Genomic DNA, 14475 nt, shown 5'->3' on the forward strand with positions numbered 1-14475 from the left:
CCTCCACAAGCAATAACAACTGCATCAACCCTCTTTGGCATGGATTCAATCTGTTTATTAATTTGATCCAATGTAAGATTATCCCAAGCTTCCCTAGCCATTTCCTTCAATTCCTCCTTAGATGTTGGTGTCCTTTGTTGACCTTGAAAAATGTTCTTCCAATCAAACCAGACTGGTTCAATAGGATTGACATCAGGTGAAATGGGTAGATTATCAATTTGAGGAATATTGTTCTCCTGCAAGCATTGCTTTGTAACTCAGGCTGTGTGGCATCTAGCATTATCCTGTTGGAATAAGAGGCCAGGACGTTTGATTTGAAGCCAATTGAAGATTGGAATAAGGACAGGTAGCAAAACTTGCTCTTTGTACCTTTGTACAGTCATTCCTCCTCCTCTCCCTCCAGGATAATCAAGAATAACAAGAGGACCTTTGAAGTTATGAGCAATACATCCCCAAACCATTATCCTAACTGGATTCTGGTATGGCTTTTCAAGAATGCATGATCTTTTATAAACTTTATGTGGTTTTCTGGTCACCCAAACATTTCCAATGTTTCTATCCACACAAAGGTAGGATTCATCAGAAAAAACCACATTAACCCACTCCTGAACCCTCCAGTAATGATGGTGTCCTGCCCAAATAAGGGCCTGTTCAGTGCACACATTGCACTAGATCACAATCCTGTAAGATTGTGATGTACACAAGTGCACATTATGATGTCAACCATAGGAATATCTTGTACTTTTTTCTCACAGTTAGCATTTGAGTCGTCACTGATTGCTCACTTTTTGTGAATGGCAAGATAAGTATATTACAATGCTCATAAAAATAAAATAAAGCCTGATTCTGAAAGGCCCCTACAACTACATTATTTTTGAGATTTTTTGAGATTTTTTTTGTAGTGTGGTGTGTGCTGAGTGGATGAAAAACAAAATGAGATACTGCAATCTCATTATGAAAAATGGGTCTGAGCTGTTTTTCATTTTTGGCAGGAGAAGGGCAATGCATTGTGAGATACTGTTTTGAGATTGTGTGCACTGAACAGCTTGTAGACTGTGACGTGACACACCACAATCTTGCAAGATTGCACTCTCTTTTTTGGCAGGAGTATCTTGCAACATCATGCGCACTGAACAGGCCCTAAGTCTCCTTGCCTCCTGAATTGCATTTCTCTGCAAACATCTCCTAACTCATCTTCTGTAATAACCATCCTTTGCCAACTCCCTCCTAACTGTTTCCCTACTGATTCCTATGTGGTTTGCAAGGTTTTTAAGAGGCATGAACCTGTGAGTAGTAGCCAAATGAATGAGAAGCTTGTGTATGATTCCATCAAGGAGTTTTGGATGTCCAGAATGTGGTTTGTTAGAGGTAGACTCGGTTTCCTTCCATTTCTTCCATATTGATTGAGCAGTGGTACAGGGGATCTCCAGAACTGCAGCAGCATGACAGATTTTTGCTCCAAGACATATAGCACCAATGAGTTGATTTTTTTTGGGTGAGCTGAGTTGAATACAAGCCATTTTGTTTAAATTGAGCAAAATTCTTTATTTTTTTTGTGCTTCGCAACATGCAGATCGCGCGTCACGAAGCTTTGATCTACCGTCATGGACCGGTCCTTGTAACACTACATTTTAATTCTGAATCTACTTCATTTTCACACCTTTTAACCTCAAACAAAAAATACTAGATGAAAATAAATACTGTTTAACATTACTCTACAAATTTCTGTGACAAATAAATGAGAAATAAATTAGATATAAAGGATAGATGTTTTGTGCCCAAAAGAGCACGTCACTATTCCTTGTAACAGCCATTTTCCCACGATGTACACACAAGTAATCTACCTTGTCTGCATTATTTTTAAAGTCATTAAAGCAATATAATATTTGTATTGGACTTCTATATTAGTATACTCAGATATTTAAGTCAATATTTTAACTGTGTGGCCCTTGGTAATGAGTGTATCTCTTGACTGAATATTGCTCAGTACAGTCATGTGACTAAAATAAACTGTGATTTGTACTTTTTAATTTTTATAAATTGCAAATCTTAATGAAATTGTCTAAAAATTTGTATGTATACTTATTTTAACATAACAGATAGTCTTGTATTTTTTAGTTGAAGTTGTGTTGTAGGAGGAGCCATGACTATCACTGGAAAATCTGAGCATTTTCTTGATTATCTAGTTTTTACCCTTATTTTCAACATAGCTCAACAAATTCTAATATGTTTGCCACAATTTTTTTACATACACTAGGAAGATATAATAGAAATTCATTTATATATTTTTTGAGGTAAAATTGTTGTGAGTAGTGGCACTATGTATAGGGTGTTACAAGGAATGGTGGTGTTACAAGGACCGGTCCATGACGGTACCTCTAATTTCTACATAAGGTATGCTAATCACTTACAAATGGCCTTACCTTTTGAGGAAAGACGAACACTTTTGCCACATACCTGTAGTTACGTATTGCTGCTTGCCAGGCTGATAAATAACCTAAATTCAATGTCAGAAATAGACGCAGACATCATTGCAACTTTCCACCAGCAGTGCTTGCAGCTAATATTTAACTGTTCACTCTAATCCCGGTACAGAGCATTTGGGCCAATCTTTGCTGCACAAAAAACATTTGACTTGGTTTAGGTGTGATTGTGACATCAAGTCACACTATGTGACCAGAAGGGTGACATCATTGTGGCAATGATGCTAAAGTGCTACTACAGCAGACCACTACTTAGTGACTACTATGTTCATGACTTCAACCATCTCTTCGTTGCGATCCTCGCATCCACGCTCGTGGATTTGATTCCCCTCAACTGCCACACAATTCTGGAGCATTTCTTCTTGTTGCTGCAGACCTTCCTCAGTTCAACTTCCTCTAGCTATTAGTAGCTAAAGGCCACAATCACATACCTGCGTTATGGCAAATTTTGTGCGCCGAATTGTGTCAGGAAACAAGGCTCGCTTCAAAGATAAACAATTGGATATGGAACTCGACCTAATCTATCTAACTGACCACATCATTGTAATGGGATTCCCAGCCACCGGCGTGGAGGGCTTGTATAGAAACCGCAGAGAAGATACCAAGAAGTTCCTCGACCATCGACATGGAAAGAACTATTGGGTATTCAACTTCTGTCCACTCCGGGAGAACTCCTATCCTGCTAGCTTCTTTGAAGGCCGAGTAAGTCGTTATCCTTTCCCTGACCACCAGTGAGTGCTGCTTTCAATTAGCGGGATTGGTAAATATGACTAACTGAGTTGCAGCGCGCCTCCTTTGGCCATTTTCCCCCTTTTCGTTCGTGAAGCTCGGGAATGGCTCTCCGCATCGAAGGATAATGTTGCCGTTTTGCATTGCAAGGGTATGTCAAAAACATTATTATGCCTTGAGAATGTGCACGATTAACCTCTGTGTTTAGCTGGAAAGGGGAGGTCAGGCACACTCGCATGCGCGTATCTTCTCTCCCTCGATGAAACACCCTCGCCTCCAAAGCTCCAGCGTAGCATGACCAAGAAAGAATGGGCAAAGAATCGGGCTGAACGAGTAATGGAGACGGTTGAAATCGATGAGATGGACGAAGTGCTCGTACAGGAGGATACGAGCGTCCCCTCGGGAAGGGATGCGTCCAAACCCATGTCTGAATATGTCGGTGAAATCACACTGCCTTCAACCTTAGAACCAGAGGCCGAAAATCCAGAGCCGAGGAATAAAGGCAATGGCGGTGATGGTAACGCTGCAGCCACGATCATCGGAAAACCGAAAACCGAGACACCCACAAGTCTAAGTCCTCGTGGTGGATCTATCGCAGACAATATTGACCACGATGGTATGCAAGATGTGAAAGACAGGTCGAAGGCTAGACCCTTTACACTTGAGGATGTACTTGCTCTCCACACAGCAAGGCGTATGAAGTCACCTTCCTCGCCGGATAAGAAAGTCAAACATGGCGTTTCCATCCCAAGTCAGAGACGTTGGTTGAATTACTGGTCGTTACTTCTTGCAAACGAGGCACCGTCAGCCTTCTGGCAGTCACCTCTTCCACGAGTGCGCTTACGTGAAATACACGTACAAATTCGCGACTTGGGCGGACTGAAAATGAACCTTCTCAAAATTGCGAACCACATAATTGAGAAGACAGGTTCTGCAAAGTACGGCGTTCACGAACATGGTCAAGGCCCTATATGGGTTTCACTCGCGCGGTACAATGACGAACTTGTTGAACTTTTAGAGAGGTGGGAGCATCATACGAGGGCCGAGGATGGGAATATGGGTAAAAGACGGCTTGGAACGGAGTACATGGCCGGAACTGCATTGCGCGAGATTTTTACAGACGGCAAATGGGACAAGAGTAAAATGATCAGAAGTTTTGCACGCCTCGGTGCTTCTGACAGTAAGCGGCCAGAGGTAGGTGCTTGCCTATTTGCTCCACTTAGTCATAGCTAATCATGTATGCATTTATTGTTATCTGACGGCTTCAAGGGCGGGAATGTGGTGAGCTATAAGTTACAACCGCTTGCAGACCAGACGTGGGAAGCCCTCCAAGAGGAAATGCAAGAGTCTGACAGAGGTCCAGATCTTGACCCCGAAATGCGTCAATCCCTCTCAGCGGCAGAGTCAAGAGCGAAAGAAATAACAATGTCAGCCAAAAGCTCCGTCACCGACTTTGCGCATATAATAGACGATACAAATACGGAAAAGGGAGTGATATTGGATGCCGCTCGGGAGGTTCGCGCTAAACTCTACATGGGCCAAGTCTTCATGGGGTGGTTTTGGTTCATCCCAGCCTTCCACATGCCTCCACCTCCTGTAGACTCGAAGCAACGATCCTTGCCGCCTACCGTGACAAACTTCGTACTTTCGCGTAAAGAGATTGATTTCCCTATCGGTGCGGGTGCCGCACTGGTCGACATCGATGTCGCTCTAGAATGGGTTATACCGGACCTGGATCCGGTAGCCGCTAGTCGTGGTCCGCCGAAGACACAGACTAGCGGAGATTCTGCCAAAGGTACAGGCGGGGAACCCGGCGGTCCTGGTGGTATCGCTGGTAGTGTTGTTGCTGGTGTACGAGCTGTTGTCTCAGATTCTACCGGAAGGGAAGTGGTTGAGGCACTCGAGGCGGGTGAACAGTAACAGGCAATAGATTGTGGTCATTTATTGTACCTTATGATACCCCTCAAAGCTAAAGGCATCATAAATAATGACGTTTCAAGATTCCTCCTGGTAATCGCATGTTGACCTTGTTGCATCTATGCTCTATTGAACGGTCCGAAGGAATATATTTCTGCCGTGTTGTCACACAAGGCAATACGTTCGTCTGAATTTGTGTCGCGTTCAGCCAGAGGGAAGAATACAGGCACCGCTCGCGCACCGTAAGTGGTGAAATTATGCTTTGCGGTTGTTTCATCGACACGCGTTCCGCGTTTTTAAATTCCCCAAGTCCCAGGACATTGGTGTACAATTTGTAAAATTAAAGAACAAATTGTTCCTCATGCCGGATGGATGTTTTTTTTTCTAGTGGAAGGTGTCCGATATCGGCCAGAGGAACAATTCGACGGAGAACTTGAAATTGAGGGCGGGAGTTATTGAGAATGGTTACATAATCGAGCCAGTGACGGAGCGAAAAGCAAATTTCGGAAACAGATCTGACCTAGCGTGAAGGGCAAAGGTCCGAGATGTGAACTCTGTTTCCGTATCTGGGCGCGCGGAGATCCTCTGCTTGCTTCAGCGTGGATCGACCTCTGATTAGCTTTGCTCTGGCGGCCTTCTCTTCTTCATCGAGGCTTCTCTATCACCTTCACAACTGTGCCTACTGCAGTGCATGTGAGTGCGTATTCCTACGCAATTCCAGTAAAGTTCATCGAGTACGCGTCTTTTCGAGTTAGAGTTAAGTTTCCGGGTGAACAGAACTATATTCTACCACGCGGAAAGCCTTAGCCGATTACATAGTGCTAATACTTATCGCGATTCAATCCTGCCGTTTAGCACCCCTGTTTGTCAGGTCCATGTTACTTAGGTGAACACAGGCTATATATATGTATAATCAGAACTTCCGAAAGACTCGGGTTGCGCCAAATAGACGAATATAGGCGACGGAAGAAGCAACTTTTCAAATTCTCAGGTGAAAATGTCGAAACACGGGGGTATGGGAGATTGGAATGTCTTGGCCGCAGCCAATAACCGATCCGTCGGCAAAGGGACCATAGGAATCAGATCCCTGATTCCATCAAAACCACATTTGCCTCTTTACCAAACTTGAACCGGTCAGGGTAGAATGGGTTACTGTTCTTCTCGTACCTCCAAGGGCTCTCTTGGTACAGCCGTAAAAGTGCGCCCTGCCTTACCTTCTTCGCGAGTTTTGCTGACCAGCATTTCTGATGCCGAAGTCGGTGTTATTCTCTCACCTATATTAAAGTCCTTTTTGCAATAATGGCAGCGTACACTGGTCCATTACGCTCTCGCGCGATGTCCTTCCCTACGAAGCCAGTCCTTAAAGATCTTTTTCGTCGACGTGCTTCCGTGTCTCTTGATTTTCTCGTCGTTGGAGGCAGTATCGCAGGTCTCGCCTGTGCGTACAATCTAAAACAAGCTGGGCATAATGTACGCGTATTAGAGCGGTCTAATGGTCCAGGGAACGTACGTACCAATTCACTTGAAACGTGCATCATAGATTGAGACGTTTTGCCTTGCATGTGCGCTATGTCCTCGTGTATTGATTCAACAGGTATCTGGAGGCATCCGAGTTCCGCCAAATATGACGAAACTTCTTATGCATTGGGGATTGGGTGACAGATTGATCAAGACTGGTGTGCGGTGTCCCTACATAGAGTTCCTCGAAAGTATGTGTTTTCGCAATCGGCCGCCTGATTCAGTCTTTCTTACCGCCGGTACCAGGCGATACCGGATCGTTCCTTAGTTCTCTGGTGTTTCACGAAGAAGTGATGAGAGAGCTTCAAGCTGACATGTATGGATTGACAGTGAGTACAAAAATAGCTGGCGATCATCTCGACACGGCACTCATCCGACGCCCCGATCAACAGTATTCGGATCTTTATTCAATGATATATGACATCACGGTTGCATCGGGAGTTAATGTAGAGTACAACGGCGAGGTGGTAGATGTGGACGTGGACAAGCCAAGTGTTACATTGGCATCAGGGCGGAAGTTACGTGCGGACATTATTGTCGGTGCAGATGGAGCAACAAGTATAGTGCGCGAGAAATTGGTTGGACGTAAAGAAAACCATAGACCAGGGCCGTTAAACGGCTATACGTGAGTGCTTGAACAGCATGTGGTTTGTGTCGTTTGATCCTTAGATCTGTTCAAGATATACTGTCCCTGTCAGTAAGATGATGGAAGACCCCGAACTTAGGCCACTAGCGGAGAACAAGGGAGTGGTACGTCCCCGGTGTTGTGTAGCCCTTAGTAGCTCATAACTAACCATTATTAGTGGATAGTTTGGATGGGAAATAATACCTGCGTCTTGACATTTTTGGTTGTAAGTTTATCAACTTTATCGGAGATGAAGATTGACATACACACATCTCTAAAGCGACCAGACGAGTATGCGATTCAACTGATTCATCCCACTAAGAATGCCAGGCATGACTGGTATAAGCTAACGAATATGGCGGCAATTGTGGGTAAATTTGATGACTATGAGCCAAGGTGAGATTCTTATAATTCGCCTTGCTATCTGTTAGCGTTGGACTCGTTTTGACAAGACTATTACTACCTGGCAGAGTGAGACGTCTTTTGCGGCTTGCAACGCAAGGTGTCGAAACACGGCATATCATACAAGAACCGCTGGAAGATTGGTACAGTGAAAATGGCCATGTGGTAGTCCTTGGGGATGCAGCCCATGTATTGAACGTACGCTTTTACGCTCCAATTTTTTTTCGTTTAGTTGGGCCCTTAGATTTCTTTCTCAACTAGCCTGGAACGAGCCATGGTTCTTCACTGGCTGTGGAAGATGCCGCAGTTCTCGGTTCTCTCTTCTCTCGGTTGCGTACACGTAGCTCACGCGAAATTCTGCGATTGCTGGCTGCGTACCAAGAAATTCGAGAGGACCGCTGTATCGAAGTCACGAGAACCGAGTACGAAACTTGTGCATTTTCAGTTCTGCCCAGGGGGGATCCTAGACGCGAAGAGCGAGATCTTGGATTTGCTGCCTCACGGGATATGAAGGTTCTCGATTGGGAAAATCTCGACGACCCGTTCCTACAACGCATTTGGGAGCAATTCAAGGGTTCTTTCGGCTACGAGGCGTACGATGCCGCGGATGATTGGTGGGTAGATTGGGGTATTATGCAAGAACGGATGGCTGCATCATCAATGGCTGTTATCGAGAGCTACGAGTCCTCGCAGAACGGCGAAGGCACGGATCTATACAACTAATGTTCGCTTCTTTTTAGACACTACGTCCTTCCTCGCTTTTTTATATATCCTTCTTGCTCAATCGATGACTTTTGAGTGTTGCTGTCATCTCTGGGCACAATCTTCGTTCCTCAGCCTAAATTGGTTACCGTTCTTTACCAAATTCGTAGACTTCCTTTAACTCTTTATATTTCGTGTACAACTCGGAAATTTCTGCTTAGTCGTGTTTAGTATAATAGCCGGTCAACTGTTCTTTCATTTATTCTCGGAATTAGGGGAAGCAATCTTAGACGATGGTCTACTTTGGATAGCATGAGTTGGGAGCTTCGGCCTGGCCACCCCCGGATCTTCAGTTTTTCAGGTAACAAGAACACTAATTGATACGTTATGTCATTAAACGTCAAGCGGAGGTTGCAATACATTGAGACAGCAAAGTAACATAGAGAACAGATCTCATAAGGATGCCAAGTACAGTACAGCGTTGAACAATCTCGTGCAGTTGTCGTGCTGTTCCTACGAGCCAGTTGATCTAGACAAATTGGGCGGAGGCGGCAGCTTGACGAATTAAGGCTTCCGCCTGGGCAGAGCGTGGAGTGATGGAACATGGGAACGGCTCAGGATGCCTAAGAACAAGATGATTAGTACGAACTCGGCAAAAGTACACATGCGGTCTAAACGCACGAAATGACACCAGAACCAGCATTAAGAGAGACAGGAATGGGCATCCCAGCCTTATCCTTTGCATTCGTGATGTTGAAACAGTGCAAAACGAGTGCTATTGTAATGAATATCGTATTCTCAGCGAAGTGCCATCCGGCGCAAATCCTTGGATGAGATCAGTGGAGAACTAGACCACTCGGTTACTTAAAAATAAGTACGCACCTTCTGCCATAACCAAAAGCGAACTTTGACGGGTCCGTGGCGCCGGAAAAATCGAGTTTGCCTTCTGAATTAATAAAACGTTCCGGCTTGAACTCCATAGGGTCTGGGTAGAGTGCCGGGTCATGCGTAATATTCCTGGTGTAAGCAGCAGCTTCAGAAATTGTTTCGCAGTTACAACACCAATGCAACATTACCAAGTATTGCCGATAACAATGGATCCTGCTGGGATATGATAACCATTATATACGTCATCTTCTCTGAGGGTATGCGGGAGTGCTGAAGATCGCGTGTGAGTATCTTTGTAGATAATATAGACAGAAGACATCCGAACCCTGCGGAGCTACTGTATGCCATCGTATTGTCTCCTTCATGATGGCTGAAATATATGGGAGATCATTGCGATCAGCGAACGTAGGGAGCCTCGAAGTTCCAACGACTGCTGCAAGCTCTTCCTGAGCTTTCTTTTGAATTTCCGGGTGAATAACCATTGCGAGAACGAATGCAGTGAGCGTTGCGACGGACTAATCAATAGCCAAGTATTAGTATTTGATCATTGGCAGAGCTTTGAGAAGTGATCGTACAGTGTCGGATCCCGCTACAAGTTCAAGGTCGTACATCAATGGTCGAAAGTGTAGTCATAAACTTCAGGCTTACCTCCGTATGCGACAGCCGCACAATCTTGAATCATCAGTTCAGCGTCTTTCTCGTCATAGCCGTTTTCCTCTAGCTCATCAGCGACAAAGGACGGAAAAGGTGGCGCTTTGCCGTCGGCCTAAGAATCGAAGAATCATTAGTGCCAAAGAATTCAGACCCACAGTCCAAATTACCAATTGGTTCTTGCTCGCAAGAAAAGGAATGAACCTAAGCCTTCGAACTTCCGCAGCCCAGCCCTGAGCAACACGCTGATAATGCGCTCCAGGGAACCACGTTGGTACTTTCTTCACTAAAGGCACAGTCGTCGTCAGCATGGACATTCAACTTAATTATAAAGTCAGGTGGCTGGAGCTCACGGATCGGAAACGCGTCTACCAGGTATGCCCCAGCTCGTGCAGCATCAGAAACTGAGTCCATCACGGCTTGGGCAATTTGAATATATGGATGCTGTCTTGAATCTACAAAAATACCGTATGTCGACATCATGATAATCTGACCCGCATGGCTGTCAGAGAAACAAATTTAGCTTGCTGTTCTGTGAGCTCAACAAATTACTAACTTACAGGCGAAGATGATCTATGAAGTCCTCTGGAGTATCCAAAAACCGCTGTAGCAATAGGCCCGAGACACGCTCATGGATTGGATTGAAGATATGAGCAGCGCTAGCTCCGAACTTGCCCACAAACATGCGTCTATACTTTCTCCACTCCTCTCCATAGGGCATAAAACCGAAGTTCCATTCAAAGTCTAGTCTATTAACTTCGCTCAATTATCATACGAAGAAAAGGATACGGATACTTACAATTCTGTGAGTAATGGTAAGCGAGGTTTATCAGAATAGATAGAACCCCTCTTGTCGAACAGGTCGTTCACAACTTTGGCAGAATTGAGGAAAATAAAGTTCTGGCCGAAGACGCTGACATGAACAATATCACCTGCAAATTCTCCTTTGTCATCTCGAGTCAATTTATAATCGCCGAACAGAACGCACCATATTCATTCGCCCATTTGGCAAATGCCTCCCATTCACGTTTCACAGGCATATCAAGTGCATTCCCAAGAAACGGCAGTGGCTTAGGCCCAGGCGGAAGCGGAAGACCATGTCCTCTGCTCTGTTTGCTGGGTGCTTGAGCTCGCTTGCTAAGATACACGAAAAGACCCAAACATAGGGTGCAAGCAATTCCTGCGGCACCTATGATTGGTGCCATGCCCAGTTCTGACGTTACCAACTTGGAGATGGGATACATTGAGAAAACAGTCAAGATGTGCGAGCAAGTCCACAGCCAGTAACAACTGAGTTGCAAGGAAACGAGATAGATGGTGCACAGAGAGCAGAAAGAAGGCGCTGAGCAGTACACGGAGGAAACAGGACTCCGTTCGTCAGGACACCAGCATCCTTTATTCGTTTGCACGGCACTACTTTAGGTCGGAGAAGTTTGGAGTTAGTGAAGTCCATCTCAGGTGCCCAACTTTCGCATGCGGCCTGCGGACCATGCCGAAGTATTGTGTCTCGATCATTCACTAACGAAGTCAGTTACGGAACAAGATTCACCGATTTCCAAGGCCCGTGCGCCTCCGATAGTATTTCGACATCACGTTAGTATGTAAAAGACTGCTTGAGTCGTTCATAACCCTGAGATATCTGGCCATGTTAAGCTAGGGCAGAATGCGGCAGGACAGACCCAAACGAACATGTGAAGGCGCCATGTGGTGTCTGAAATCAGTAAACGATAAGGAGAGATGAGAAGACGAAGACGAAAGAGATCTAGTAGAAAGTAGCACGCCTCAAGGTCGTGTTGTCCGATCAAATGAGAGTAGATCCTACTGCTCAGTGGTTTAGTAAATAATAGATGTATTGACCGATGGTGGCCTATGTTCTAGGGCGCATTCATATCTTAGCTTCAGAGCGGAGCGTGGAGGCTTCGGAGTTAGACTTATTCAGTTTGTGCTTCTGCCCCATCTTGCTTCTTGTCGAGCGCGGGTGAAAGGTTAGGACAGAAAGGGTCACGAAAAGGGTATCAGTCATCAACGTCACGCCAGACACGTGCCAATTTATTTCCTTTCTTACTCAGCATTGAGTAAAGGTGCCAAGAACTGTCTAACTCTGTCAAAAACACGACGCTTGACTTTTAATATCTCCATTCATATTTATGTATAGCTAGGTACGCCAGTGCTAGGACATGACATTAAATGAGGCCTTATCAATCGGACATTCGTAGGAAGCCGTGCAAGAGACACCAGATACCTGAAATCGTGAGATGATTAGGGACGCGCAATATGTTAAGTAGGCAAGGACGCGCAAGCGAGGTTACTTATGCAAAATTGGCATTGGCAGCGGCTCGGCGAATTATGGTCTCCGCTTCTGTAGAGCGTGGCATAATCGAACACGGGAATGGCTCGGGATGGCTGGGAGGAGCGATAAGCATTTGACCCTCAAAGTCTTACAACTGCAGCTATACTCACGATATGACACCCGAGGAAGCGTTTAGAGTAACAGGGATAGGATTACCGGCCTTGTCTTTTGCATTTGTAATACTGAAAACCTGCAAAATGAAAGCGATTGTAATCCACAGCGTGTTCTCAGCGTAATGGTATCCTGCACAGATTCTATATTCAAAAGGACAATGAGCGATGGCTGTTTAAGTAATTGGCTCCACTGCAAACGTACCTTCTGCCGTAACCAAATGCAAACTTTGCTGGATCTATGGAGGCGTAGTCGAGTTCACCCTCTGAATTGAAGTAGCGTTCTGGCTTGAAGTTCATTGGATCTGGATAGACTGTAGGGTCATGCGCAATTTTCCTGAAACAGCTAATTAACGACTCCAGACAGAACTGCCACGCAAAAGATGTTACCATGTATTTCCAATAACAATAGACCCCGCTGGAAGATAATAACCATTGTAGACATCATCTTCTCTGAGAACATGTGGAAGAGCTGAGGTACTATTGAGTCGCATTTTGAAAAACCAAGCTGTGACACGCACCCTGTGGAGCAACTGTGTGCCAGCGAATCGTCTCCTTCGCAATTGCCATGATATATGGTAGATCCTTTCGGTCAGCGAACGTGGGGAGTCTAGACGAACCAATGACAGCCTTCAACTCGTCTTGACCTCTCCTTTGAACGTCCGGGTAAAGAACCATTGCGAGGATAAATGCCGATAAAGTGGAGACAGACTGAAAAAGGAAGCTACTGTTGAGCTGCCACGTCTTAGAAAGTGCATCATCAAAAGGCACACCGTGTCCGACCCCGCTACAAATGTGGCTGCGTGTAAGTAACGCACAGCACTCCTTGAAATGCAATCATACCTCCATACGCGAGAGCTGCACAGTCCCGGATCATATTCTCAGCGTTATTTTCATCGTAACCGTACTCCTCTAGCATATCAGCAACAAAGGTTGGATAGGGCGGTGCACCATCTTCCTAAATTAATCGGTCAATTCCGATGTCGAGAGCTCAACTGTAGGACCAACCACCGACCAATTTAGTCTTGCTCGCAAGGAAAGGAATATACCTGAGCTTTCGTACATCGGAAGCCCATCTACGTGCAATGCGTTGGTAATGTGTGCCAGGTAGCCATGTTGGTAATCTTTTCACTAGAATCGTTCTCGTCAATGCAAGGAATCGCTTTGAAAATTCATAAGAACTGATCTAACGTACGTATTGGGAACGCATCAACGAGATATGCACCAGAACGTGCCGCATCGGAAACGGAGTCCATCACTGCTTGAGCGGTCGTTATATACGGGTGCTGCCTTGAGTCGACAAATATACCGTAAACGGACATCATTATCAATTGACCAGCATGACTATCAAACAAGATGAGTCTAGACTTCCATCCGCACGAGGCTTATATCAATTCGAACGCACAGACGGAGGTGGTCAATGAAGTCCTCGGGGGTCTCCAAAAGTCGTCCCAGCAGAAGACCAGAAGCACGTTCTTGGACTGGATTGAAAGTATGAACCTTCGTCGGACCGAACTTGCTCACAAACATTCGTCTATTCTTTCGCCATTCGTCTCCATAATGCATGAACCCGAAGTTCCACTCAAAGTCCATCCTTGATCCGCTGCATATCAGTTGCACATAGAGAATAAGCTCTTAAGCTACTCACAGCTCTGCAAGTAAAGGCAAACGTGGCCTGTCGGAATAAATAGCAGATCTTTTCTCAAACAGGTCGCTCGCAACTTTGGCAGAGCTAATGTAGATAATATCACGTCCAAACACCTTGATATGGACAATATCACCTACGATCAAGCTAGATGAGAACCGGTTCCGAAAATACTAGATAAGGCGCACCGTATTCGTCTGCCCATTTTGTGAATGTCTCCCATTCACGCTTGTTGGGCATATCAAGAGCATTGCCAAGGATGGGGAGTGATTTTGGTCCTGGAGGCAACGGGAGACCATGTCCTAGACTTTGTTTGCTTGGGGTATAGGCTCGTTTACTAGCGTATAATCCAAGACCGAGGCTACAGAAGAGACCAACGAGGCCGATAACAGGGGTAAACGTCTGTTCAGATGTCATCCATCGCAGTACGGGATCCATTGTGGTGAGCGATGAGT

The 14475-nt window shown here is 45.3% G+C and overlaps 4 protein-coding genes across 4 annotated transcripts; 2 read left to right on the forward strand and 2 right to left on the reverse strand.

The window, feature by feature from the left end:
- Positions 1-2921: 2921 nt before the first annotated feature.
- On the forward strand, positions 2922-5132 carry FOMMEDRAFT_152681 (uncharacterized protein; the record flags this gene model as incomplete). The annotated part of the gene is made up of 4 exons (XM_007263463.1): positions 2922-3214; positions 3269-3363; positions 3421-4406; positions 4482-5132. 4 exons carry the CDS (start codon positions 2922-2924, stop codon positions 5130-5132), a joined length of 2025 nt encoding a protein of 674 aa, XP_007263525.1.
- A 1148-nt stretch (positions 5133-6280) lies between these two features.
- FOMMEDRAFT_165825 (FAD/NAD-binding domain-containing protein) lies at positions 6281-8651 on the forward strand. The gene is made up of 9 exons (XM_007263464.1): positions 6281-6327; positions 6386-6635; positions 6724-6838; positions 6894-7272; positions 7328-7397; positions 7451-7498; positions 7553-7668; positions 7743-7872; positions 7936-8651. The coding sequence occupies exons 2-9, from the start codon at positions 6429-6431 to the stop codon at positions 8395-8397; spliced, it is 1527 nt and encodes a 508-aa protein (XP_007263526.1). The 5' UTR covers positions 6281-6327; positions 6386-6428; the 3' UTR covers positions 8398-8651.
- Positions 8652-8905: 254 nt separating this feature from the next.
- On the reverse strand, positions 8906-11120 carry FOMMEDRAFT_152683 (cytochrome P450; the record flags this gene model as incomplete). The annotated part of the gene is made up of 12 exons (XM_007263465.1): positions 8906-8999; positions 9058-9201; positions 9259-9393; positions 9453-9534; positions 9590-9779; positions 9840-9853; positions 9913-10030; positions 10086-10201; positions 10269-10417; positions 10476-10664; positions 10715-10847; positions 10904-11120. The coding sequence occupies 12 exons, from the start codon at positions 11118-11120 to the stop codon at positions 8906-8908; spliced, it is 1581 nt and encodes a 526-aa protein (XP_007263527.1).
- A 929-nt stretch (positions 11121-12049) lies between these two features.
- FOMMEDRAFT_118429 (cytochrome P450) lies at positions 12050-14380 on the reverse strand. The gene is made up of 13 exons (XM_007263466.1): positions 14209-14380; positions 14024-14156; positions 13781-13969; positions 13571-13719; positions 13391-13506; positions 13219-13333; positions 13149-13162; positions 12897-13086; positions 12766-12847; positions 12581-12712; positions 12376-12519; positions 12213-12318; positions 12050-12157 (listed from the first exon to the last, which is right to left on the reverse strand). Exons 1-12 carry the CDS (start codon positions 14258-14260, stop codon positions 12225-12227), a joined length of 1410 nt encoding a protein of 469 aa, XP_007263528.1. The 5' UTR covers positions 14261-14380; the 3' UTR covers positions 12050-12157; positions 12213-12224.
- Between the last annotated feature and the right edge of the window lie 95 nt (positions 14381-14475).

Source organism: Fomitiporia mediterranea, assembly GCF_000271605.1.
Source record: "Fomitiporia mediterranea MF3/22 unplaced genomic scaffold FOMMEscaffold_3, whole genome shotgun sequence".
In the NCBI taxonomy this organism is placed as follows: domain Eukaryota; kingdom Fungi; phylum Basidiomycota; class Agaricomycetes; order Hymenochaetales; family Hymenochaetaceae; genus Fomitiporia; species Fomitiporia mediterranea.

Excerpts from the sequence above, each read along its gene's own strand:
- FOMMEDRAFT_118429 (XM_007263466.1), bottom strand. The coding sequence starts at position 14,260 with ATGCCCAACAAGCGTGAATGGGAGACATTCACAAAATGGGCAGACGAA. Across the intron at positions 13,720-13,780 it reads TTCATTGACCACCTCCGTCT|TCATGCTGGTCAATTGATAA; the intron begins GTGCGTTCGAAT and ends CTTGTTTGATAG. Across the intron at positions 13,507-13,570 it reads CGTTGATGCGTTCCCAATAC|TGAAAAGATTACCAACATGG; the intron begins GTACGTTAGATC and ends GAACGATTCTAG.
- FOMMEDRAFT_165825 (XM_007263464.1), top strand. The coding sequence starts at position 6,429 with ATGGCAGCGTACACTGGTCCATTACGCTCTCGCGCGATGTCCTTCCCT. Across the intron at positions 6,636-6,723 it reads GGTCTAATGGTCCAGGGAAC|GTATCTGGAGGCATCCGAGT; the intron begins GTACGTACCAAT and ends TTGATTCAACAG. Across the intron at positions 7,499-7,552 it reads GCGTCTTGACATTTTTGGTT|CGACCAGACGAGTATGCGAT; the intron begins GTAAGTTTATCA and ends ACATCTCTAAAG.